The sequence below is a fragment of the Giraffa tippelskirchi genome, chromosome 10 (genome assembly GCF_054371585.1).
Source record: "Giraffa tippelskirchi isolate mGirTip1 chromosome 10, T2T-mGirTip1v1.2.pri, whole genome shotgun sequence".
Taxonomy (NCBI): domain Eukaryota; kingdom Metazoa; phylum Chordata; class Mammalia; order Artiodactyla; family Giraffidae; genus Giraffa; species Giraffa tippelskirchi.
Window position 1 is genome coordinate 7,037,775 of NC_137284.1, and position 23,854 is coordinate 7,061,628.

General features: G+C 61.1%; 2 protein-coding genes and 2 long non-coding RNA genes across 18 annotated transcripts; 1 reads left to right on the forward strand and 3 right to left on the reverse strand.

Moving 5' to 3' along the window:
- The first annotated feature begins 150 nt into the window (after positions 1–150).
- On the forward strand, positions 151–9,126 carry RELA (RELA proto-oncogene, NF-kB subunit). Of its 13 annotated transcripts, XM_081532338.1 has the most exons (11): positions 151–535; positions 1,133–1,159; positions 1,262–1,413; positions 1,560–1,708; positions 2,610–2,701; positions 3,069–3,200; positions 4,069–4,173; positions 4,374–4,586; positions 6,720–6,800; positions 6,889–6,963; positions 7,705–9,126. In XM_081532338.1, exons 1-11 carry the CDS (start codon positions 529–531, stop codon positions 8,325–8,327), a joined length of 1,656 nt encoding a protein of 551 aa, XP_081388464.1. In that variant the 5' UTR covers positions 151–528; the 3' UTR covers positions 8,328–9,126. The 13 variants fall into 13 exon arrangements, with proteins under 13 accessions (XP_081388464.1, XP_081388465.1, XP_081388468.1 ...); XM_081532339.1 differs by lacking the exon at positions 1,133–1,159 and having other exon boundaries at positions 151–560; XM_081532342.1 differs by lacking the exon at positions 1,133–1,159 and having other exon boundaries at positions 151–560; positions 3,078–3,200.
- LOC145522959 (uncharacterized) lies at positions 4,719–6,765 on the reverse strand. Its single transcript, XR_014066267.1, has 3 exons — positions 6,648–6,765; positions 6,157–6,292; positions 4,719–5,598 (listed from the first exon to the last, which is right to left on the reverse strand). It is a non-coding gene; the product is annotated as an uncharacterized LOC145522959 (long non-coding RNA).
- LOC145522960 (uncharacterized) lies at positions 8,416–10,083 on the reverse strand. The gene is made up of 2 exons (XR_014066268.1): positions 9,610–10,083; positions 8,416–9,478 (listed from the first exon to the last, which is right to left on the reverse strand). It is a non-coding gene; the product is annotated as an uncharacterized LOC145522960 (long non-coding RNA).
- A 1,829-nt stretch (positions 10,084–11,912) lies between these two features.
- On the reverse strand, positions 11,913–23,498 carry SIPA1 (signal-induced proliferation-associated 1). Of its 3 annotated transcripts, none has more exons than XM_081532334.1 (17): positions 23,432–23,498; positions 20,271–21,042; positions 19,573–19,700; positions 19,310–19,486; positions 17,116–17,290; positions 16,307–16,410; positions 15,919–16,076; positions 15,625–15,832; positions 15,223–15,318; positions 14,663–14,937; positions 13,449–13,667; positions 13,235–13,346; positions 13,020–13,128; positions 12,822–12,923; positions 12,659–12,713; positions 12,389–12,467; positions 11,913–12,281 (listed from the first exon to the last, which is right to left on the reverse strand). In XM_081532334.1, exons 2-17 carry the CDS (start codon positions 20,944–20,946, stop codon positions 12,135–12,137), a joined length of 2,820 nt encoding a protein of 939 aa, XP_081388460.1. In that variant the 5' UTR covers positions 20,947–21,042; positions 23,432–23,498; the 3' UTR covers positions 11,913–12,134. The 3 variants fall into 3 exon arrangements, with proteins under 3 accessions (XP_081388460.1, XP_081388459.1, XP_081388458.1); XM_081532333.1 differs by adding an exon at positions 23,196–23,282 and having other exon boundaries at positions 15,223–15,832; XM_081532332.1 differs by having other exon boundaries at positions 15,223–15,832.
- Positions 23,499–23,854: the final 356 nt, after the last annotated feature.

The following is a 23,854-nucleotide window of genomic DNA, read 5'->3' on the forward strand; positions in this document are numbered from 1 at the left end:
CCTGAGCGGGGCGGCGGTCGAAGCCCGGCAGTCCTAGCTTGGCTCCAGACCGGCTCGGGGTGACGTCACCAAACTCCTCCGATCGGCGGGAGGTGGCCCCCGAAATCCCCTAAAAACATAGTGAGTAATCGCAGGCCCCGCCCTCCAGGCGGGGCCCAGACTCGGGAGCGAGCCGAGCTGCCTCGCCAGCCCCGGGAGCGGCCTCCAGGCGAGCTGCCTGTCGGTGCCCCGCGCGGCGCGCTAGCTCCGGGTCGCCGGTAAGCGGCGGCGCAAGCAGCCTATCCACCCTGTACGCGATCTGTCCATGCTCCGCGCGGCGCGCGATAGCCCCTGAACCTCTCCCGGTGGCGGCGGCGCCCGCGGCGGCGACGAGGGCGACGGAGACGCAGCGCGCAGGCGCGGTCGGATTCCCGGCAGTGACGCGACAGCGGGCGCGCGCGGCGCATTTCCGCCTCTGGCGAATGGCTCGACAGTAGCGCGCGCCGCGGGCCCAGCTGCGACCCCGGCCCCGCCCCCGGGACCCCGGCCATGGACGGTGAGGGCACCCCTGACCCCGCAGGGTGGCGGCGCTGGGGCCGCGGGGACCGCGGCGGGAGGCCCCTCGCCGCCTTCCGACCCTTCCTACGCCGATGGGCGCTGCGCAGGGAGCGGCCGGCCGGATGGTGGCGCGGGGCGGGGCGGGCATCGGGGGGTCTGACTCAGTTTCCCCCTGGGTGTGGGGTGTAGGGTGTTGGGGGGGAGCGTTGACTCAGTTTCCCCCCGGGACCCGGGGGTGGGGCGTGGGCAGTTCCAACTTAGTTTCCTTGTTAGGGGAGAAGGTATCTGACTGAGTTTCCTCTCGGGATGGGAGGGTGGGGTGTTCTGCCTTAGTGTAACTTAAGAAAATAGAAAAGGCCGTGACTCAGTTTCCCCTGGTGGACGGAGGCCGCCATCCCTGGTTTCCCTCAGGAAAAGGGTGCTTCTGGCTCCCTTATCCACGCCCCTAGTTTCCCTGAAGGTTCCAGGTAGCAGGCCCTGACTGAATGTCCCTGAGAAGGACCCTGGCTTCCTCTCCTCACCGCGGGGAAGCAGACCTTCCCTGGTGAGGACAGGATGTGGGCTCCTGCTGACCCTTGTCTCCCTCTCCTTTCAGACCTCTTCCCCCTCATCTTCCCCGCAGGTAAGTGGACCATCTTTTCTCAGTGGGTCGGGAGGAGCTCCCCGGGGTCAGGGGCGATGGGGTCAGCCGGCTGATGGGGGCTGGCCCGGGTGTCCCCCGCAGAGCCGGTGCAGGCCTCTGGCCCCTATGTGGAGATCATCGAGCAGCCCAAGCAGCGGGGCATGCGCTTCCGCTACAAGTGCGAGGGCCGCTCAGCTGGTAGCATCCCTGGCGAGAGGAGCACGGATACCACCAAGACCCACCCCACCATCAAGGTCAGCAGAGCCCCAGGGTGGGGGACCCAGAGTCAGTAGGGCAGGGACTTGCTTTCAGCTCTGCCTGCCCCCCCCATCCCAAAATCTGTGTCTGGGAGTTGGGTCTGAATTCCAGCCTTCTAGGGTGCTCTCTGTACTTTGGACAGATCAATGGCTACACTGGGCCAGGGACAGTCCGCATCTCCCTGGTCACCAAGGACCCCCCTCACCGGCCTCACCCCCATGAGCTTGTGGGGAAAGACTGCCGGGATGGCTTCTATGAGGCTGAGCTCTGCCCCGACCGCTGCATCCACAGGTGAGCTCCTTAGGGGTGCCAGGGGGTGGTAGAAGGTGGTGATGAGATGGCAATCGGAGAGGCGGGCAGTTATATTGCTGTTACAGTGTTAATCGTTTCTGGACAGAGGGCAGAATTCCTCACTGCTTGCTCCCTCCCTAGCTTTGCAAGCTGATTCTTTTGTTTTGAAATTGTCCGTGTGTCTCCTCTCTCAAGAAGGATGGGAGGAGCTCTATGTGAGCTCTATGGCAAAGGTGTGGGTCCCTAATCACCTCTGAACCCCTAACCCCTGTGGCTAGAGTATCACATCTCTTGTAGTCAAAATGAAAGCCATTGAACCAACGGTCTTCCCTGAAGCTTATGTACTGGTTGACAGAGGCAGACCATAAATAAATGTACAAATAACTGAACAAGATACTGTTAGAAAGTCATCATTTCAGTGATGAAAATGAAGCAGTAATAGGTTGGAAGAATAGCCTGAGGTGGGCAAGGCGAAGGAGCTGGTCCCATTCTTTTGGACTGGGAGGTCAGAAAGGCCTCTCGAAAGTAAGACCTAAATGTGAGAAAGCAGAGAAGCACGGAAGGAACGTGCCCAGCAGAATGAACAGGTCCAAAAGGCTTTGAAGTGCGAATGAGTGTCATGTCTTTGGAGAGTGGAGAAGGGAGAAGAAGGCCCTGGGGCAGAGGATAGGGAGCTGGCAGGGACTGTGGCTGGGGCCAGGCGGCAGGGCTCAGGGCCTTGTCAGACAAAGTAAGGAGTGGCTTTCAGTGTGGCACAGTTGGGGGCAGGGGCAGCATTCAAGGGGGTTAAGAATGGAGTGATCATCTGGTGAGTGGGTGGGGGATAAGGGGCAGAGTGGGCAAGGCAGGAGGGCCTGGGCTCTGCTGAAGACAGTAGAACTTATGTCTGGGGGGCCCTCAGCTTTCAGAACCTGGGGATCCAGTGTGTAAAGAAGCGGGACCTGGAGCAGGCCATCAGCCAGCGCATCCAGACCAACAACAACCCCTTCCAAGGTGAGGGTGGTGATGGCGAAGGCATGGGCCTGCCCGGAGCACCTCCAGCTGCTGTACCCTTCCGAGGCCACCTTCCCCTCATGTGTCCCTCACCGGCCAAGATGCAGTGCCCGTTCAGTACATACTCCTGTTCGGTACATTTTACCATTGGAGAAACAGACCGAGAGCGGGGACGTGGGGGACATGACATCAAGGTCACAGGTGGACTCAGTGATGGGTCTAGAACCTTCCCACCACCCTCCTCTAGGACTCCTGCTATTTCACACACCTTCCAATAGCTCTCCCAGCCCAGAGCTACCTGCACAGCCCACTCCCCCCCGGCCCCATCCCCGGCCCAGGTTCTCCTGACCATCTGTTTTGCTGACAGTTCCCATAGAAGAGCAGCGCGGGGACTACGACCTGAATGCTGTCCGGCTCTGCTTCCAGGTGACAGTGCGGGACCCGGCAGGCAGGCCCCTCCGCCTGGCGCCTGTCCTCTCTCATCCCATCTTTGACAACCGTGAGTGGTCAGGGAGCCACAGGAGGGGGGAGAGGGGTGGGCCTGTGAGGAGGAAGGGAGAGGTGGGGAGGGGTGACCTGCAAGAGTAGCTCTGACTTCGTCCAGTCATCCAGTGTATCCGTCATCCCCTCTGTGCCCAGCGCTGTGCTGACCAAAAAGACGAGGCAGAGGAGACCCAGAGCTGCCCTCGAGGTGCAGCGTCCAGGCTGGCAGGGAGTCGGATGGGAGATAGGCATTTCCCACCCATGACGAGAGGGTGGTGTGCCCCGAACTGTACTTATGACTCCGGGAAATGAACTTCCAGGAACGAGATAATGTTAGAAACTAAGAATTCAATGAGGAAAGCTCACAGGAAGTTTACAGATGGATTGGGCTGATATTGGTCAACTGCAGTTTTAAAGTAGCCAGTAGGATGCGTGAAAATAAAAAGGCTTGGAGCCCCAAGGCCGGGAAACCAGAATGAACCAGTATGTGTGGGGGTGGGGGCTCAGGAGGGAAGGATTCATTGCCAAGGCGGGTATGAATGGGTCTTGAAGACTGCCTGGGTCAGGTGGAGAAACAGCAATTGTGATTGCTTTGGTTCTCATAGGACTGTATGCTTCGTGAGGCAGAGATGTTTACCTTTTGTGTGTGGTTATGTTCTTCAGGCCTAGAGCAGAGCTGGGCACAGAGTAGGTGCCAGCAGATAAATAGTTGCTGAATTGGTTGGTATGAGGAGCCAATGGGAATGGTTGAACCTTGGCTGAAGAGGTGTAGTCATCAAACTCTGGACAACCTTGACCCTGGGCTGGGCAGGAGCCTTTTCCTGCAGGTAAGCCCGGGAGACCGCCGATGGTTCAGGGCTTCCTTCTTATTCCCACACCCTCAGGCGCCCCCAACACCGCCGAGCTCAAGATCTGCAGGGTGAATCGGAACTCTGGGAGCTGCCTCGGCGGGGACGAGATCTTCCTACTGTGTGACAAGGTGCAGAAAGGTACACAGCTGGAAGGAGGGCTGGACCCAGGAGCAGGTGGCGAGGGGCAAGGCTGAGCAGACACACTAAATGTTAGGGAGCTGGTTTAAGCACTGTCCCCGACAGCAGGGCCATGCATCTCTAGAGGCAAGTATTGTCAATTGCAGGGGGCGATGGGCTGGGGGAGCTGAGCACCCATGTGGCCGCCCTGTCTCCTGCAGAGGACATTGAGGTGTATTTCACGGGACCAGGCTGGGAGGCCCGAGGCTCCTTTTCACAAGCTGACGTGCACCGGCAAGTGGCCATTGTGTTCCGGACGCCGCCCTACGCGGACCCCAGCCTGCAGGCCCCTGTGCGCGTCTCCATGCAGCTGCGGCGGCCTTCTGATCGGGAGCTCAGCGAGCCCATGGAATTCCAGTACTTGCCAGACACAGGTACCCAGCTGGACAGGGCAGCAGCAGGGCTGTGGGCTCCAGCCAGTGGGAGTGAGGCCGGGCTGGATGCCACAGCTGTAGGTGAAGGTCAGAAGCTGGGATTGGGTAGAGATTTACATAGTAATCAGATTCTTCTTCTCATCTCATTTAATAATCATTCCCAAGGCTTACTGAGCTCTTGTGACATGTGTGGCCCTATTCCAGGCACATCAGTGAATTACGTGATTTATTCTCTCATGAACCTTTTGAGGTGGGAGATAGCATCTAACTTGCCTGAGGTTACATAGCTAGTGAGTTACAGACCCAGACCTCATTTGAACCCAGGCCGTCTGGCTCTAGGGACCTGTTGCCGCACTGTATCTGTACTTATCACTACCACACAGCCGTGATGTGGTCAGGGCTTTCGGGCATCTGCTCAAATAGGAACAGCCAAAGCGATCCTTTATCTGAAGCCTGTCATCCAGCCTGAAAGTGTGTCCTGCCCTGGGAACTGTCTAACAGAGTCTGGAAGATAAACCCTGAAAAGGCCATCAGTTCATTCCACCAGATGAGGACTGAGTGTCCACTTGGTACCAGGCTCTGCACCAGGTATTCTCAATACAAAGATGAATAAGACACGTTCCCTGCCCTTTGGGAACTTGGTCACATGAGGAAGACACGTGAAAAATAGAGCCTTACGTCACAGAATGACACGTGAAACAGCGAGGTGTGTGCAGAATACTGTGGGAACTGGAACTGGCTGCATGGAGGAGGTAGCATTTAGGTTGGAGAAAGACCCAGAAGCACATTCTCTAGGCGGGTGGAGCGGAAGGGCAGGGAGAGGGCACAGCACATTTGGGGACAGCTTTGTGGCAGAAGCTCACATCGTCGGGCAGTGAGCAGGCCCCGGCAGAAGGGCCTTGAAGGTTGCTCTTGCATTCATCCAAGGTCACATCCTAAGTCCTCAGGAGCCAGCAAAGGTTTCTGAACAGAGAAGTGACGTGAGCAGGTCTGGAAGCAGCATGCAGAGGATCTGAGAGGGGAGACACGGGGTGGGGAGGTTTTGGAAGATGTTCCAGTCGTTCTAGGAGAGAAGGTGCTGTGTGAACCTCACAGACGGAACGCATGAGACAGTGTCCCCCACCACTGGCCTCCTCCAGGACCCTGAGCCTCACGGGCCCTTTGTCCTCCTGGGGACCTGTGCTCTAGCTGTTGCCTCTGCTCAGAATGCTTGGCCCCCAGATCTTCACATGGTGGGCTCACACCAGTGCTTCCCTGGACCCCTAAACTAGATTCCTTGACCTTACTTCTGGTGCTGTTACATCACCCTGGGTCTCCTCCTCAGCTCCTATCACCTGTGTCAGCGCCCCTCTGTCACTTGCATGTCACAGCTTTGGGGAGCAGGAACCTTATCTGCTTACTCAGGGCCATACCTCCAGTGGCTCAAATGGAGCCTGGCACGCAAGTGCTTGGTGAATGTGTGTCTAGAAGGTGAATGGTGGGGAGTGAGAAAGAGGAAGATGCTGAGGATGTGTCCAAGGTTTGGGAATGGGGCAAAGAGATAGGGCGGGAACACCGAAGGGGAAAGAACCAGGATCAGGTGTTTGCGGTGAGACGGTGAGGTTGGCTTTGGGCTCTTGACGTTGAGTTCTTTGACGTTGAGTGCTCTTGACGTTGAGTGGCTTATCCAAGTGCTGCAGTAGTTAGAGAACTCAGAAAGCTCTAGACTGAATCAGAAACCATCAGAGAGAAGATTAAGAGTCTGTTGAAGTCTTAAGACAGCCTGTTGTGCCCGGGCTGCCCCAGAGAGCAGAGCGCGCAGCACCAGGCCTGGTCAGGGCTGGACGGGGGCAGGGACATCAGTGGTACAGGTGAGAGAAGCCTGAGGTGGGACCCTGCGACGGCTCCTGGCCCCTGACTTGGGGGCATCGTGTGGCCTTTTGGGGGCAGATTCAGCTAACGGAAGTCTTCTCAAAAAGTCACGGCATGCTTACAATTGTGGAGCGTCACAGAATTGTGCAGCTCTACTCATTGGCTGAGGTTTGGAGAAATGGTCTTAGGAAAGTTTGTCCTCTCACCTACCTCCCGAGGGTCCTTTGGGAGCTTTGGGGGTCCACTGGTACAAGGACCCACTTCCTTCCGTTACTTTCCCAGACGATCGTCACCGGATTGAGGAGAAGCGCAAAAGGACGTACGAGACCTTCAAGAGCATCATGAAAAAGAGCCCTTTCAATGGTGAGAGGGGGCAGCGGGAGAGTCAGAGAGCAGTGGGCGGGGGAGGGAACCCTGGACACCGGGAACTGACCCAGCCTTCACCCCACAGGACCCACCGACCCCCGGCCTCCGACCCGGCGCATCGCTGTGCCTAACCGCGGCTCAGCCTCCATCCCCAAGCCAGGTAAGGATTCCTTAAGGTCATCACACCGGAACTGTAGGCTCAAATCTGTTCCGCCCATGGTTTTGACACCTCTTGGAGGGAGTTGAGCAGTCCGTCTCACCAGCAGGTGTCTGAAGCCTGCTCTGTTGGGCTCCTGTTTCTCAGGGCCTGAGCCTTGGTGGCCTAAAATCAGAGCCATCTGGGAAGCGGTGAAGATGCCGATTCCTGGGCCCCTTACAGACCTGGGGAATCAGAGGCTTGGGAGGTGTGTCCCAGGAACCAGCACCCTCCTGGGGATGAGAACCCCTGTGGTGTTGCTTAAACCTACATTGGATGCCTTGAGATGCAGAAGTTTCAAAAATGCAGTCTCTGCTCTCAGCTCTCCATTGAAGTGGGACAACCAAAAAGTCACCTCTGAAGTAGCAAAACAGCAAACCGTAATGTATGTGCTGCTGTGTGACTCAAGGAAGAGGCACTGCTCCCTGGCTGCTCGGGCACGAGGTTGTGCCCGCTCTGAAAACATCCCTTCCTCTAAAAGCTGTGAGAGGTTTGTAGGCCGGTATAGACAGGGAGGGCTCCACGGAGGTGAGCCTGGAACTGGGCCCTATAGGCGAGGCCGAATTGGGTAAGGAGGGAGTAGGGTGCCGGCAGTGACACCACAGGGAAGGGCTGAGCCTCAGCACTCGAGGCAGAGGCTGGGGCACAGGATGGGGGTGCCTCCGGGGCGTTTTCTGACCCTGCCTCTCTGTTTCTCTTCTCCAGCTCCCCAGCCCTATTCCTTTACGCCATCTCTCAGCACCATCAACTTTGAGGAGTTTTCCCCCATGGTCTTTCCTTCTGGGCAGATCCCAAGCCAGACCTCGGCCTTGGCACCAGCCCCTACCCCGGTCCTGACCCAGACCCCAGTCCTGGCCCCGGCCCCGGCCCCAGCCCCAGGCATGGCATCAACCCTGGCCCAGGCCCTAGCCCCAGGCCTGGCTCAGGCTGTGACCCCGCCTGCCCCCAAGACCAACCAGACTGGGGAAGGGACACTGACAGAGGCCCTGCTGCAGCTGCAGTTTGATACCGATGAAGACCTGGGGGCTCTGCTTGGCAACAACACTGACCCTGCCGTGTTCACAGACCTGGCATCTGTCGACAACTCTGAGTTTCAGCAGTTGCTGAACCAGGGTGTACCCATGGGCCCCCACACAGCTGAGCCCATGCTGATGGAGTACCCTGAGGCTATAACTCGCCTGGTGACAGGGTCCCAGAGGCCCCCTGACCCAGCTCCCACTCCCCTGGGGCCCCCTGGGCTCACCAATGGCCTCCTCTCGGGGGATGAAGACTTCTCCTCCATCGCGGACGTGGACTTCTCAGCCCTTCTGAGTCAGATCAGCTCCTAAAGGGGTGACACCTGCCATGCCCAGAGCAGTGGGTTAGCAAGGGATTGAAGCCCTCCCAAAGCAAGCACTTATGGATTCTGGGAGGGTGTGCTCCAGTTGCCCCCAGCTTCTTTGGGTGAGGTCTTCCTGGGGAGGGGGGGTGCATTTTATTCTTTTATTGGCAGTATCTCTCTCTCTCTCTTTTTGGAGGTGCTTAAGCAGAAGCATTAACTTCTCTGGAAAGGGGAGAGCTGGGAAGACTCAGACTCTTCCATCCTTTATCCTGATGTTCGGCTCCAGGCTCTACAGAAAATTCTGGGGTCCCCAAACCCCACCCTCCAGCTTCTAGTACTCTTCCTAGACAGATGGGTAGGCTGGAGCTGTGGCCTTGGAGGCCACAAAGCCTTATTACAAGCGTCTTCCTCAAATTGTAGATTCATTTATACCTTGAGGCAAAATAATGCCCGTTACCCACCCCTCTCTGGTGCTGGCATTCTTTGTGCCTAACTACCAGCCTTTGAGGGCCTGGCCTTCGCAGCCTGCAGAGGTCTCTGCCAGCTCTTCCCTTGCTGGGCTGTGGTTGAAGGGGACTGGTGGGGCAGGACTGGCCTTCGCCAGGGTCCAGGGAGGTTCTCTCTGAGACTGCTCTGTTCCTCCTCTTCTCAAGTGCCTTAATAGTAGGGCGAGCTGTTCAGAGTCAGAGGGAGAGCAGGCTGGCTGCTCTCCAGTCAAGAGGCTCAGTTTTTACTGAAGAATCAAAGCATTTATAGATTATTGCTTTTTCTACTCTGAACTAATAAATTTGTTGCCATGCTGGCTAGAGATTTGTCTTCTTTGAGCACACTTTTTGCTGGTCATTTCAGGCTGGGTGTTGGTGATACAGAGTTGGAGGCACACATTTGCTGGAGGAATACATTGCCACTGGGGAGCTTGCAGTCCACGGATGTCCGTGGAAACTCCTAGCTACCAGCCAGTGGATGAAAGCAGGCAGCTGTGGGGGGGGAGGGGAGGACCCGGGAGCTGTGGGGATGGAGCATTTTCAGGAAGGGCTTCACAGAAGCCACACTAGCTTCAGGCCATCAGGAGAGGACGGTGGATTTCGCAGAGGGGCTAGCCAGCATTTATAGGTGAGCGGGGTAACAGACGATGTTGGAAAGGTTCGATGGGCCAGTCTGTAAAAGATGAAGAACGCTCGGCTAAGGTTTGGATTTCATCTCTTAAGTGGTTGGAGGCGGGGGAGGCGTGTTGCATCAGTTGGGGAAAGGGAGGGGCCAGGTAAAGGCCTGTCCTTTCATGCCCTGACCTGGGAGGACCAAGGAAATCTTATATCCGAAGCCGCCTCCTCTTCACCACCGCGCACGGCCCAGGAATCCTGAACAAAAACCAAGCCACGGCCCAAGGCCTGGAGCCGGTCAAACTTCCGTTTTGTCCCCACGCATGCTCAGTAAAGCAGGGTCGGCCACCGGCCCCAGAAAGCTGCAGGCCGCCTTCTCGAGTGCGCATGCGCACAGATAGCTTTCTACAGCGGGGCGGCCAGGCAGTGCGCTTCGGGGAAAGCCCATCCTGAGGCCGATGGCGTCGCAGGGCTGCGGGAGGGTGAAGGCAGGAGCACCCAGGTATCAGTGAGACGTTGCTGCAAATCTAGCGAGTCCCCTGGGAACACAGGAGGCCCAGGGTGCAAGCTCCGATGGCGTCTACGAGGAAAGATGCCAGCTGGCGGCGGAATGTTGGGAAACCGGAAAGCGTCTAGCGACTCGTGCTGCGCTGCGGCGTTTCTGTCGGGGGGAGGGGTCTGAAGCAGGTGGGCCGCCCTGGGGCCTGGCCAAGCGGTACTTACGCCCGAGGGGCGGGACCCAAGAGCCGTGGCAGGGTCAGGACCCGGGCGGGCGAACCCGCCGGGAGTGCGTGCGGAGGTGACGTTTGCAGCTGCTGCGCTGCGGCCGGGGCCGGGGCGAGCGCCGGGAAGGACCTGGCGGGGTGGGAAGACTCCTCACCGGAGGAAACGGATGGCCGAAACTGCCCGCAGTGTCGCCAACCTGAGGCCCAGAGGGAATTAGTGAGTTCGGGTCCTCCACCTCAGGCTGTGCCCGCTCTTCTCGGCTTCCGCAGTGTCCTGAAGTGACCTCCTGTGCTCCCCCGAAAGCCCTCCTGGCCCTTCCCACACTCCCTGAGTGACCTCATGATGCCCATGGCTCACTAGTCCCAAATCTTTGTCTCCAGCTCAGACTTCTCTCTCCTGTGTGCCCGCCCTCTGGACATCTCACCCTGACATCCCTCAGGTCTTTCAAAATCTTGGTGTTCCAGGGGACCCTAGCCATCCCCTGCCTGCCCTTTCCCCTCAGTCACAGCCTTACCAGCCTCCAGGGCTCCAGTCAGAAACCTGGCCACCACCGTGGATTCTGGATCTTCTTCCCTAGCAACTCGAGTTCACTTCCTCACCTGGTCCTGGCAAAGGTGCCCCGTTCTCCCCATCCCCAAGGCTATCCCCTAGTTTAAGCTACCACCTTGCCCACTGGGGCTGCAACTACAGCCGCCTCCCTGGCCTTACCTTCCTTGTAGGGCCCTGACACCCAAATCTCATCACCCTCCCTTTGAACATCTACCCACCACATCACCGGACCCCAGTTTTCTGCAGACTCACAGCCAGAGAGTAATCAGAGCCTTCCACCCTGCCGGTGAGCACTCCTCACTACAGTCCAGCAGGTGAGAGCTGGGACCCAGTGCTCGGAACCCCAGTACCCCCATTCACAGCCATTTCTGATTCAGCTCCAACCTCCTTAACCCTAGGTCCCTGCAAAGGCCAACTCCAGTCCAGTAGGCCCCCAACTGGTCCTACCCAGGATACCCGTTACTTCTCTACCTGGTGAACAGGACAGTGAACCTCTGAAACTCACATTACCTGCTCCACAAAGCCTAATCCCCTGACTGCTTCTCAGAGCCTGGCTCATCCTGCAAAAGCCTAAGTCGATGGCCTGGGTCTCAGCAGGGTTGGACAAGGCGTGTGATGCTGGGCAAGTCAGTGCCCTGCCTGGGCCTCAGATCCCGAAAACAAAGAGTTTAGGCTGTTTGGACCTGCTGATGCCACTCATGGGAAAGAGCTCAGCCTGGTGAGAAACAAGGGGTCAGAGGCTGGTGAGGAGGGAAGTGAGTCGGAGACATGGAAACATCTCTCAGGCTGCTAAGGCAGAGAAGCTCCTACCTCTGGAACTGGGCCCTGCAAGATCTGGCCAGGTGACTGAGGAGTGCCAGGCTTGGGGGCTCAGTGTCTGCAGAGAGGAGAGGACTTCCCATAGTGGGGGCAGGGCCTTTAAAGGGGGACGTGGTCAGCACCTTCCCTCCCCTGCCCAGCAGGTCCACCCTCTGCCTCTGATCTCAGCCCCTCAGGTTTGGTTCCAGGGCAAGGGCCTGGCTCCTACAATTAAGCAGAATCTGTCCAGAGTGTGGCCACCTGCTTCCCAACAGACCAAAAAACTGTGGGACAGATGACAAGGAATGGCCTAGCCTCAGAGAAGCCCCTGGTTTGTGGCTTCCCTAACCAGTCCTGGGAGCTTGGCCAGAGCCTATGAGAGCAAAACCCCTTCCCCCATCACGTCGTGAACACCTGTGTAGACACGAAGAGCAGTGGCTTCTTTATTCCCTGAAGTCCCCTTTTCTCCACAGAATATTTACAAACGGGTGGGGTGAGGGCAACTGTGAGTGGGGCAGTGCTACGACGCGCCTCGCGCAGGGAGAGTTCCTGAGGAGGGCCCCGTTTGTGCGGCCCAGGGGACCCTGAGCGGCCGGGCGGTTCCAGCAGATCGGCAGCCAGGCTGAGGCCTGCCTGAGGGCTCAGGCCAGGTCGGGGGCCGGGGAGCCCAGCCGCTTGGAGGCCAGGAGCAGGCGGGCAGCCGCGCTCTCCGACTCGGCCTGCAGCCGCCGGTTATTTTGCCGCAGGCTCCGCACCTCCTCCTCCAGGGCCGCCCTGTCCGCCTTCTCCTGAGGGGGCGGGGGTTGAGAGGAGGCAGGAGTCAGGGGGGCTGGCCTCCCAGCCCCACTCCCGGGGCAGCCCTGTGATTCCCCACGACCCGCGGCCACCGTGTCACCTTCTGCAGGTCGTCCTGCAGCTTCCTGAGCATGGACTCCAGGTGAGAGACCTTCTCGGACAGGCTCCTGGGTTCTGGCCTGAGGACATGGAAGTCAGGACTCAGTGGGACCACGGATGGGGGTGGGCAACACCACGGGCTGGTCCCCAGACCCACCCGTTGTGAGAGGGGCCCAACTCCCATCTACTGACTCAGGTGTACAGAGCTGCCCGCTAATGTGTGGGCTCGAACACTGGGCGTAGGGTGAGGGTAGGTCGGTGGGAGGCTTACTCAGCATCAGACTTTGGAGTTCCCTTGGCGTCTCCACTCTTGGGGATGGGCTGTCCTGTGGGGACAGAGGGACCGTCTGGGCAGGTAAAGCGAGAGTGCCCCACTCTGGCTCCCCCGGCCCTGATTCCTACCCCCTACCCCCGGAACACCCTGGTGGCCTCACCCTCCCGGGAGAGGGACTCCAGGATGATGTTGCAAGTGGAGGCGATCTCCGAGATGGACTGCCACTCGTCTTCCAGGGTCTCGCTGCCCGCCTCTGACATGACTGTGGGCAGCGGGGGTGGGCTCAGCCAGAGAAGCGCAGGCCAGGCCCCCTCCCACTCTGCTCCTAGACCCCACCCCACCCTCGCTGCAGACTCACTTTTGCTGATAGAGTTCCTCAGAGACAAGGTTCGTGGCAAAAAGGAGGCCCTCAGCTCTGGGGCCGGTTCATCCTTGTCCTCACAGCCACCAGGGCTGCCTGGCCCGTCCTGGGGTGGGGTGGGAGGGGCGGAAGCGGGTATAGATGGGGGATGGCCATCATGACCACTGTGCCCACCCCGACTTGTGGGGCTCCAGAGCCTTGCTTCTGCTCACCTGAGCGGGGGGTGTCTCCCTGCCCACACTGGGTGCTGCCGGCTTGGCCGTGGTGGCGAGGAGAAGGTCCGGGGTGGTGTTGGGCAGGACGGGGGCCTCATCGGACAGGGAGCTGCGAGGGCAGGGATGGCTCAGCACTGGGAGCTGCGCCCGTCCGCAGCCGCTGCTTGCAGAGGCCTCCCTGGCTGCAGGACAGGGGAGGCTGAGGGGGTACCTGCAGGGTGACGGCGGGTTCTGGCTGTGCAGGAACTCGGTCCTCTCCTCTGCCAGGTCCCCAGGCCCCGGAGGACCACCGCTGTCATTCAGGCATACTTGCAGCAGCTGCTTCGTGTCGGGCAGTAGGGCCTCGGCAGGGGCCTCGTCCTGCACCGGCTCCGCAGCCCCCCGCCGGCTGGGCTCCTGCAGAGACAGCATGTACAGCTCCGAGAAGCTCCTGCGGGGGGAAGAGGGGGTCAGGCGGGGTGTCCAGCACCACCAGCCCCACTCCCAGCTGTGCCGGAGGCTCGCTTCCAGGAGGAGAGCACTCCCAGCTGCCTGACAACAGTGAAAGATGTCTGCCTGGCTGCTGGCCATTGTTCCTGCAGGCGTGTGTGTGCGTGTGTGCTCAGTCACTTCAGTCATGTCCGCCTCTTTGCGACCCCGTGGGCTGTAGCCCACCAGGCTCTTCTGTCCACTGGACCTCAGTTCAAATCGCAGGGCTGCCCGCGCGTATCCTGAGCAAATCACTCTGTATGTCAACTTCTCCAACAGTGAAATGGAGATGATACTACTGATCTCCTGGCTTGCTGTGAGGGTTTAAATAACGTGGGAAAACCACTCAGCGTAGAGATCCAGAAAGTACTGCCTGGGCACAAATCCAGCCTGTTGGCTTTTTTTCTTTTTTAGCAGATGTGCCTGTTTCTGGAGTACTGAACACTAAGGACTGGTTTCTACGATCTTAAATGGCTGGGAAAAAAACACAAAAAGACTGTATCAATGGCATGTGAAAGTCATATAAAATTCAAATGCTAGGGTCCACACTCATCATTTACGTGACATCTGTGGATGCTTTTGAGCACCTGTGAGAAGCTGAGCACCTGCAGCAGGAACCAGATAGCCCAGAAAACCTGAAATATTTTCCATCTCTTTACAGAGGTCTGCATGTCCCTCCTTTAAAGTAGCAGGTAATCAATACTGTGTGTGAGGGTGTCTGTGAGAAAGCTAGTGGGGCTGCACTTTCCTCTTTCTAGCAGTAAAGATACTGCTTAATTGGCTTCCTTCTACGCATAAGGAACGTGCGGTTCAGAGAGATTAAATTAAGAAACGTGGTGTTCTCAAGGAAAAGGCCTCCACGAGAGATTCCTGTCGCCAGTGGGACAGGGTAGACATAAGCGACGCGGTGGCCAAGCTGCCCGGTCCTCCCACCGCCCTGCATCCCGGCGCCCTGACCTGCGGGGCCGGCCGCTGTCGTCGGGGGGCAGGACGGTGACGCAGACCTTGGGCGCCGAGCGCAGCAGCTGGGCAGCGGCCTCGGGGCCGAGGCTGGGCAGCGTCTGGCTGCACACGCGCAGCAGGCGCGCCCCAGGCCGCAGCCCCGTCGTCTCCGCGAACGTGAAGCGCTCCACGTGCGTGATGAAGCCGGCGGCGTCCACCTCGAACCCCAGGCGGCCCTGGCCGTCGCGGGGCAGCGCCAGCTCTCGGGTCTCGCAGCCGCGGCTCACCAGCTGGGGCGGGGCGGGGCGTGAGCGGCGCTGCCAGAGGACGCGCAGCCCCAGCGCCAGCCCCGGGACGTCCCAGGTCACACGGACCCTTTCCCACCCCCGTGGTGGGCGTTAGCAACCACCCCTCGGAAGAGGGCCTGGGGACCCCCAGTTCCAGCTCTGCCAGGCTCCCGGACTGGGTGTGCCCCCGCCACTCCGACTCTCCCTTTCTCAGGAGAGGCGGCGGAAACGAGGGGTCCCAAAGCAGGCTCCTTCCTGCCGCGCCCCGAACTAAAATCCGCGGCTCACCTGCAGGCGCGCCACGACCTCGCCAACTGCTTGGCCAGGGGGCCCGTCGAACCGCAGCGTGATTGCCTCCCCGCGGCCGTAGTACAGGTCGAGCCGCTGATCCGAGAAGGTCCAGGCCAGCACGTCGCGACAGGCGCAGTTGAAGACGACCCGGCCGTCGCGCGGCGCCACCAGCACCAGCGCCTCTGCCGAGATGCCCAGCAGGCAGGGCACCTCGGCGCCGTCGGGGCCGCCCGCCTCGGTTCCGGCTGCGCCCCGCGCCCCGGGCGCCGCGCGCACGCCCCACACCAGCGCGCCCACCGCCTGCAGCTCAGTGCCTGGGCCCCGGGGGGCTGCCCGCCGTCTCCCGCCCAGGGAAGGCAGGCCGAAGCGCGACGCTGAGTCCAGTGATGTGGTAGTCACCTCGTTGGTGGCCAGGTCCTGCAGGTACTGCTGGCGCGTGCGCGTGGCCATGGCGTGGAACTGGCGTGCGTGGCCTGCCGCCTGCTCGCCATTGAGTGCCTTGGCCAGCAGGAGGGCCCGGAAGTCGGCGTTGGCCGCGAAGGGACCTCCACCAGGCGGCAGAGCTGGCCCAAAGGCCGGCGTGTCCTGGGTGCGGCTCACAGCCACCCTATGGGGAGGGAGGCCGTAGTCAGGAGCAAAGTGAAGGTCCAAGAAGAGGCACCCTTGGCAGAACTGGAACCCTGGGGCGCCCACCTGTACGAGGTGTGCGGAGTGCAGGGCGCCTCGGCCCGCACCACTAGGAATATGTGCTGGAAGTGCGACCGGATGGTGGTGGGGCAGAAGGGCTTGCTGCCCGGTTCCTGGAACACGATGGTCACAATGTCGTTGCCGATGTGGCGCTTCCGCAGGAGCTGGGGGTTAGGACGAGGGGCATGAGAGGGGCTTCCCCATGTCCCTGCTCAGTCAAGCGAGGCAGAGCCTGGGCACTAGTGGCCCCCACTGGCCCCCCGGTGCAGGCCTGGGGTGTCTGTCTTTGGGGAGTCACACTAGCTGGGAGAGAGAAGCTGGGGGTCAGCAGAGCTCGGGCCAAGGTCCCGCCCACGCAGCACCCCTCTCTGGTTCCCCAGAACCCCTGTCACACCTGCTGTTGGTTATTGGGAGTGTACGGCAGCATCGTAGATACGTGGAACATGATCTCATGGTCCTGGTACGTGGTGTAGAGGGAGTGCGTGCCCGTGGAATCCGCTGTGGCCGGGGAGTTGGGGACACCGAGGGAAAGCAAGGGAAATCTGGGTAGCTTGGACCTGCTGTCCCTGCCTGCAGGCTGGAGCCTCTGTCCCCCCCAGCCAGCAGGTGGACAACTTCCCATCACCAGCCAAGGTCCAGGCCATGAGCTCCAAGGGCCTCAGCTTTGTCTGCTCCCCTTTCCTCTCCCCCCTGCCACTCCCTCCCACCACAGGATCCAGCCTGGGGTTGGGATGCTGAGACAGAATGAAGACAGAAATGAGAAACGGTCTGCTAAGAGAGGCGGGGGCGGATGTCCCAGGAGAGGACAGATATTGGCCTAGGCACCGGCATGTGTGGAGCAGCTGAGAGAGAAGAAGGCGGGCAGGAGGTCACCTCCCAGGAACCCTGGGAGCCTTCCAACACGACAGGCTGGGGCTGGGCTGGGGCTGTGTTTGGGGGGGAGGTGGTGCCCACAAATCCCCATGGCCCAGCTCTGGCAGTAGTGCACCGGCACTTTGGGGGACAGTCCTAGCCCCCTCCTCCCAGCCTTTGCAACCCCCGATGCATGTCCTGGGCCTACCCGGAGAACCCTCCACCCCTGGCCCCAGCCCTAGGACAAGATGGGACAGAAAACTGAACCGGCAGCTAGTTCTTGCCAAGGCAGCCTGCCCTTCAGCACGGGTCTCTGCCCACCCCACCCCACCCTGACCCCCTGGGCCTCACTTTTGGTGTCCAGCTGGGCCCGGTAGCTCTCAAAGCCTTTGAGCCGCACCACGTCGCCCAGCAGGGTGAGGAACTGCATGAAGGCTGGTCCTGCCTCCTGGTTGTTGTACATCTCCTCCTCCGAGCCCTGGCCTGCCCGGCAGTACAGAATGCCCACCTTGCGCTGGAAGCTCAGCTGTGGGGGGAGGGCACGGGCGGAAGGCTCAGGCCTGTCTCCCAGCAACACCCTGGGGGCCTTGGGGCAGACGGGACACTGGCCTAGGGGTGGGACTGCCTCCGCCCTCTCTAAGCCACGACCCTCTCAAGAGGGTCCAGTCTCTCCTGTTCCCGGCGCTCAGGAGGGCAGAGGAGGGCAAGGTGGGAAGGAACCAGGATGGGGCTGGTTGTCATGGGACCACAGAGGACATGATTCATGGAAAGGACCCTGCACAGAGGGTGCTCGATCCCAATCAGCGTCCACACGGTCATCCTCCTTAGCCCAAGGCCAGCCTGTCTCCCCCTCCCTGGAGTCCCAGGCACCTCGACTCCAGCCTCTGGAGCCCCGCACCACCTCTCACCCTCTGTTCCCAGCCCCTCTGGCTCCTTTGCATCTGGGCTTAACTGTGCACAGCTCAGGGCACCCTGCCACCGTGCCAACAAGCCCAGGGCCCTCCAGCTCCCACCTCCCTTCACAGTAAGCCTGTCTACACCCACAGTCCCCATTTTCATCCCTCCTAACCCCTAGAGCCCCACACTTCCACCCCAACTTTTAAACCCTGAGCCCCTCTTAATGACCACGGGCATGGCCTCACCCTGGCATACTCTCACCATAGTTGGCACTTGGGACAACAGGATCTTCACTTGGCCTGTGACCCCCAGGGACCGCCCCCTTTGTGTCCGGGCCTCTTCTCCACTCTTGGTCTTTGCCCTTGGTGGCCAAAGCAGCCATCTCCATGGACGACACCCCCATCTCAGCCTCCCACCCAGCCCCTTTCCCGGCTGCAGCTGCACGGATGTCCTTCTAGCACCTGGCACCTCACCTCCTCCCTGTGACTCTTCCCTCCCGCCCATCCTCCAGGGTCCCTGGCTCCACAAAAATACCACTCCCAAGGGCCAAGAAGGAGGAGAATCTCACAACACCCCCACCATCCACTCTGTCCCTGGACTTCTGCCTCTTCACCTCTGCCATTGTCACCACCAGGCCTGGCTTGGATGACTGCAACAGCCTTCAGCCTGGCCTCTAGTCTTACCCCCACACTGCAGCCAGAGGGCTGCTTGACCTCTCAGATCTTCCATGGCTCCACAGTGCCCTGGGGACCAAAGGCCAGCCTTTGCCACCTTGTCCCCCCTAGCCCCACTCCAGCCACACTGAACTGCCCACAGGGCCCTGATGCAACAGTTCTTAGTCTCTAAGCTTCACCCAGGTTGTTCCTTCTGCCCAGAACATGCCTGCCCTTCCTGGTTTGAGCTCTTGCATTTCCTCCGTGATGGTAACCTCCTGGCCAAGGAAGGCAGTCAGCCCTACCCTGGTGCCCCAGAGCCCTCAGCATTCCCCTTTCACTATTATCCTGCTCATCATTATCCATGATTCTCTGTGGGTCTTTCCCCCACCTGGCTGTGAGCTACTTGAGGACAGAACCTGGTTGTCTAGCATCCAGTCTGGAGCCTGGTACCAAGGGGTAAGGAAATATTTGTTGAGTGACTGACAGACTGAATGACCGAGGAGGAAAGTCAGGGCCAGTGAGTAGTAGCTTTCAGCACAGGGTAGGGATGGACTTCCAGCTGGCTTGAGTGGGCCCACAGTGGAAGGAGTGAGTGCCCAAACTAGCAGGAGACCCAGCAGGGCCTTGCAGGGCAAACTGACAAAGAATGAGAGGGACTTGCAAGAAGAGGGGGTGGCAATCAGACCAGTGCTCCTCAGCTGACAGGCACATGGGAATTATCTCAGGATCTCTTCACGTGCAGGGCCTGAGTCAGTAGGTCTGGGGTAGGACCCAGAACCTGCCTTTCTAACAAGCCCCCAGATGATGTGGATGCTGCTGGTTTTGAGAGGCAAGGTTCCAGATGACCTCTCATGCCCTCCTTTTGAAAAGCTAGCTCTCCTGGGGTCCCCGTCCAGCTCAGGATCAGGGTCAAGGCTGGGTGGCTGGGAGCTAGGCAGACTGGGTTCAGATCAGGTCTAGCTCTAGGACGACGGTGTCCCCTGCCCACTCACCACTTGCTCGTCCAGCGTGAGCAGCGTGCGAGGCACCTTGGGTGAAGCTGAGCCCAGGCGCAGGCAGGTGGGGCTCAGTCGCGGTGCCACATGCTCTAGAAGCTTCCGCGGGGACAGGCCTCGAGGGGGCCCTTGCGGCAGTGCGTCCTCTGAGATGGTGCCTCGGAGGGTCCGGAGCTAAGGAGGGGACGTAGGGGCACTCAGGATACACGCAGGCGGCTCCAGGGGCAATCCACGGCCTAGCTCCCAGGACCTCGGCCCACCTGCGTGGTCCGTACGATGACGCGGTAGCTGTGCAGAGTGCCCCCTCCGCTGCTCTCCTTCTCCTCCCGCCGCAGGCTCACTGCCACCGGGCCCAGCGCCTCGTCCAGTCCGAAGAAGTTCTGGTGTTCTGCCGGGAGCAGGAGGCAGATGACCAGCCTCGCCCCTCAGCAGTCCCACCCTTGCTCGACCACACCCATCACCAAGTCCCCCTCTCAGGTCCCATCAGGCTAGCTCGGATCATCCCCTCCTCAGGCCTGCCCACATTTTACCAAGCCAAATCCTGTCTCCTGTCCGCACCTGCTATACACTTGGGCCCTAAGCCTCGCCCATATATCTTGCCCCAGATCCAGGGCGCTGTGCCTCCCTGCTCCAAAGCCTAGATCCTGTGTGGCCTTGCCCAGCATTCTTCCCCAGAAGAGCCGGGGCTCTCCCTTGTGAACACTGATGATGACAAGGTACCCGAGTGCAGGGGTTCAGATTTCAGCTCCCAGCAATGGCCCTAGGAAATCTTTCCCCAGCCCAGAGGAGTACAATGAACCCGAGGGAGGCAGAGGAATATGTCTGGCTGTGAGTGGAGGCTTGGCTTGGCCGCAGGGAGGTGGTTAGAGCTGGGCATCCTTGACTGAGAGACAGAACCTGACCCTTCACATAGCCAGGGACTCGACAGAAAGGACAGCGCGCTGCAGGTGACCCTCACCTTTGCCATAGAAGTACTTGCGGTAGTAGCCGGCGCCCAGGTCTGCGTGCTCCAGGCTGTAGGCGGAGGTTCGGTTCTGCGGCTCCTCCAGGACAGACACGGCCGCGTTGGGCAGTGACGGCGGCACAGGTGGAGACACCGGTCCCCCCAGGCCCAACTCGCCTTCGCCCCCGAGCTCGCTCACAAAGCCAGGCGCCTCGAGCAGCAGGTCCGAGCTGGCAGTCTGGTCCTCAGCCGCGGCCGGGGTCCCAGAGCAGGCCTCCGCCTGTGCCCCTGGCCCCCGGGGCCTCGGAGACCAGTCAAAGAGCAGGCTCTGCACGTCGTAGTGGGCGAAGCAGCGCGGCTCAGGCACCGGCGGGAACTCAGGCTCCGGCTCCTCGGCCGGCAGGCCCAGGAGTGCCAGCGGGTCGGAGAAGAACCGGGCCGGGGGCGCGGCGGGGCGGCTGGCCTCCTCGTGGCTGTGGGCGCGGGCGCGAGGGCTGGCGGGCGTCGGGGGCCGGGCCTCGCCTGCATCGCTGCCGCTGCGTATGAGCGGGCCCCGGGTCGGCCTGGGCTCGAAGGTGTGCGGCGTCAGCGGGGGCCGGGCCGGCTGGCGCAGCTTGCGGGCGAAGAGGTCATCGGTGGGCGCAGGGGCCGGGCCCCGCCGAGGGCTCCCCGCGCCATCGCCGGCCCACATGGGCGCGCCTCGGACCTGGGGACCTGGCTCTCCGGGTGCCGGGCCGCATTGGCGGGCGTGGGTGGTTGGTGCCCAGCCGGCAGGCAGGTTCCTGCCCTGAGGGAGGAGTGGGCTGCTGAGAGGGGCCTGGGGAGAAAACAGGAACCCAGCCCCCAGCCTGGTCCTCCCCACGCGGGTTGGCTTCCGGCCTCCTCCGCGACCATCAAAGCCGCTTCCGCTTTCCTGGCCACTTCCTCGTCTGCCTGGGGCTGAGGTTTCAGCCCCCTCCTCCAGCTCAGCTCTGGGCAGGCCCAGGGGCTGGGTTGTCGCGACCTTGGCCCTGAGGGTCTGGGAGCTCCGGGCCGCCCTGGGGCCGCCAGGGTTCCCCAGCTCTCACTCACACACCTTGGCTGTGGTCTGGGCCCAGGTTGAGGGTCCCCACCAAGACCTGGCCCAACCAGACAGATGATTTGTCTCCACTGGGACGGGAAACCCATGGGGCCACTGGTGTCTGAGTCCTGCCCACTTGACAAAGGGAGGACGTCCTGTCCCCAGAGACCTTCCTCCCTGCTCCTCCCACTTCCTCCAGCATCCCAGAGGAACTAAGCACCCAGTGGCTGGGTCTCAAGGCCCTGGCCCTCAAGGCCTCGATACCTCAAGGACGCAGGGGTTCCCAGGGGGCAGTGGCAGGTCAGCAGGGACGGCAAGAGGACTTCCTTCAGTGCAGGAAGTGGCCCCAGCTCTGGGCCCAGCGCCCTGCCCGGCCCCACATCCTGAGGAAGGTGCTGGGGTCACACCAGCTCAGTCATGGGACCTCAGTCACCCCAACCTGATGGACAGGTCTGGGCTCACCCTCCTGTAGGCTTCTGTGGCCATGCCTGGGGGGAGGGGAGGGAGTCCTGGTGACCAGGCCCTTCTGCTGGAACTGGGACCCATGGGGACTTCGGCCTACCTGGCCACATTGAGGCTGACAGGGCATTCTGAACCCCACATGACAATCAAACCGAGGTCCCCATAAAGGACTGCTCTTGCCCAAAGCAACTCTGTATCAGCTAGGATTTGAACCTGGGCCTGTCAGTCTGCAGGGCCTAAGCGGTGCAATACCTCCCCACTCCGAGCTCTGTGTGAGTAGGTGTGGGGCAGGTGGGGGGCTGGGCTAAGGCTTGAGGGCTCACAGGATGTAAGAGACACCGAAGGCCCCAGGGACCTGCTAAGCGCGGAAACGTGTCGAGACCAGGGGCAGGTGTAAAGAAAGGGTGGTGTGAGAACGTGAGGCGGCCACCCTCAGATGAACCCAGGATGGAGTGGGCGGCTGGGGCAGGGCTGTGGGTGACCCACTCGGGGTGCAGACACCTGCTGACGGGTTTTCATGCGTCAGCTAGGGCTGTGTGGGGCTAGGCTAGGAGGGGGTGGGGGCAGACGCTCTGCACCCCTCAGCTAGAGCTCCAGAACCAAGCCAGGGCAGGCCTCAGAGAGCTCAGAGTGCCTCCTCCCTTAGCTTCTCCTAGGATGAAGTTCTTGACGCTGACCCTGATTTTCTGTTCTCCCATCTCCAAAATGGGGTTAACTAACCCTTCCTGTCCCTTTCCAACCCTGCCAGGAGACTGCAAGCAAGGGAAAGCAAGCGAAGCTGGCCATGTGTTAAGCGTATGGTGGCAGATGCAGGCCCTGGCTCCATGGGCCAAGCTCCGGGGCCTGGGCTGTGGTGTGTGTGTGTGAAGTGTGTGTGATGGGGTGGGAGGGGACATGAGGCAGGGGTCTGTGCAGGCCCCCGCTCCGTGCAGGTTGAGCTCTGTGTATCTGCGTGTGCACAGTTGGGGGCTGCTTCTTGCTCTGGCCCAGTGCCGGCTGGGCTCTGGCCCTGCCTTGAGGGGTGTTCTTGGGCTCTGCCCCCCACCCGGCAGCTTCACACAGGGTCCATTGAGGCCAGGACATTCCTTGCGGCCTGTGTCACTGGCGAGGAGGGGGCCGGCCCGCTCCCACAGATCCGGAAGGCCTGGCTGCCCCAGGAGGAGGCTCTGGACGCTTCCCAGCACATCTGGAGGTCATGACCCTACTTCTGCTGCCAGGGGGCGCGACAGATGTTTCCTCCCAGGCCAGGCGCGGGACTGGGGGGAGGTGTGCAAAAGCTGGGTCGGAGGCCGCCCGGGGAGAAGGGGAGCTCCAGAACAGGGGGTGCCCGGCACACTGCCAGCACACAGCCAGCAGGCAGCCGGACAGTCGCCAGCTCCTCTGAGAGGAGCCGGGAACCGCCGCATCCACTCACTCACCCACCACAGGCCGGGCCAGGCTGTCCACGCAAAGGAGGTGGGGGCGGCACCAGTCAGAGGCAGGGTACTGGACGTGCTGACTTGGGACTAAAGCCCAGTGGGAGGTCGGGAGGGTGCAGGCGGCGAACTCAGCGAGGACCCCCTACCACCCACACACCACCCTGGCTGACCGGCAGGCCACCTCCTCCCCTGTCCGGCCCGACACGGTGCCGCCGCTCCCCCGCTCCCGCCGGTACCTCTGGGGCTCCCGCCCGGCCGCCTCCTCTGGCGCTGGGGTCCCGCTGCCTGCTCTCCAGCGGCGGCTCCGGGCGCCGGCTCCGCCTGGGGGCGGGGCCACGCCGGGGGCGGGGCCGGGGAGGAGGGGCGGGGCCGGCTGGGGAGTCCTCCGCGGCGGGAAGCGCAGCGGGCGGGGACTCGAGGCCTGGCCGCGGTGAGCTCGGGGCGCAGGCGGAGCGCCTGCCCTGAACCAGGTCCGGCTCGGCGAGCCGTGAAACGGTCGGGCCTCCAGCCCTTGGCCGAGAAACCTGAACAAGTGTACCGGCCTTCCAAACCAACTTGGGGGCTAAACCGGGACGCCTGGTTTTGGGCTGCCGCCTGGGCACAGACACCAAGTGCTCAGGAAGTGCCACTATTCATGAGTACTTGGAAGCGCTGCTCAA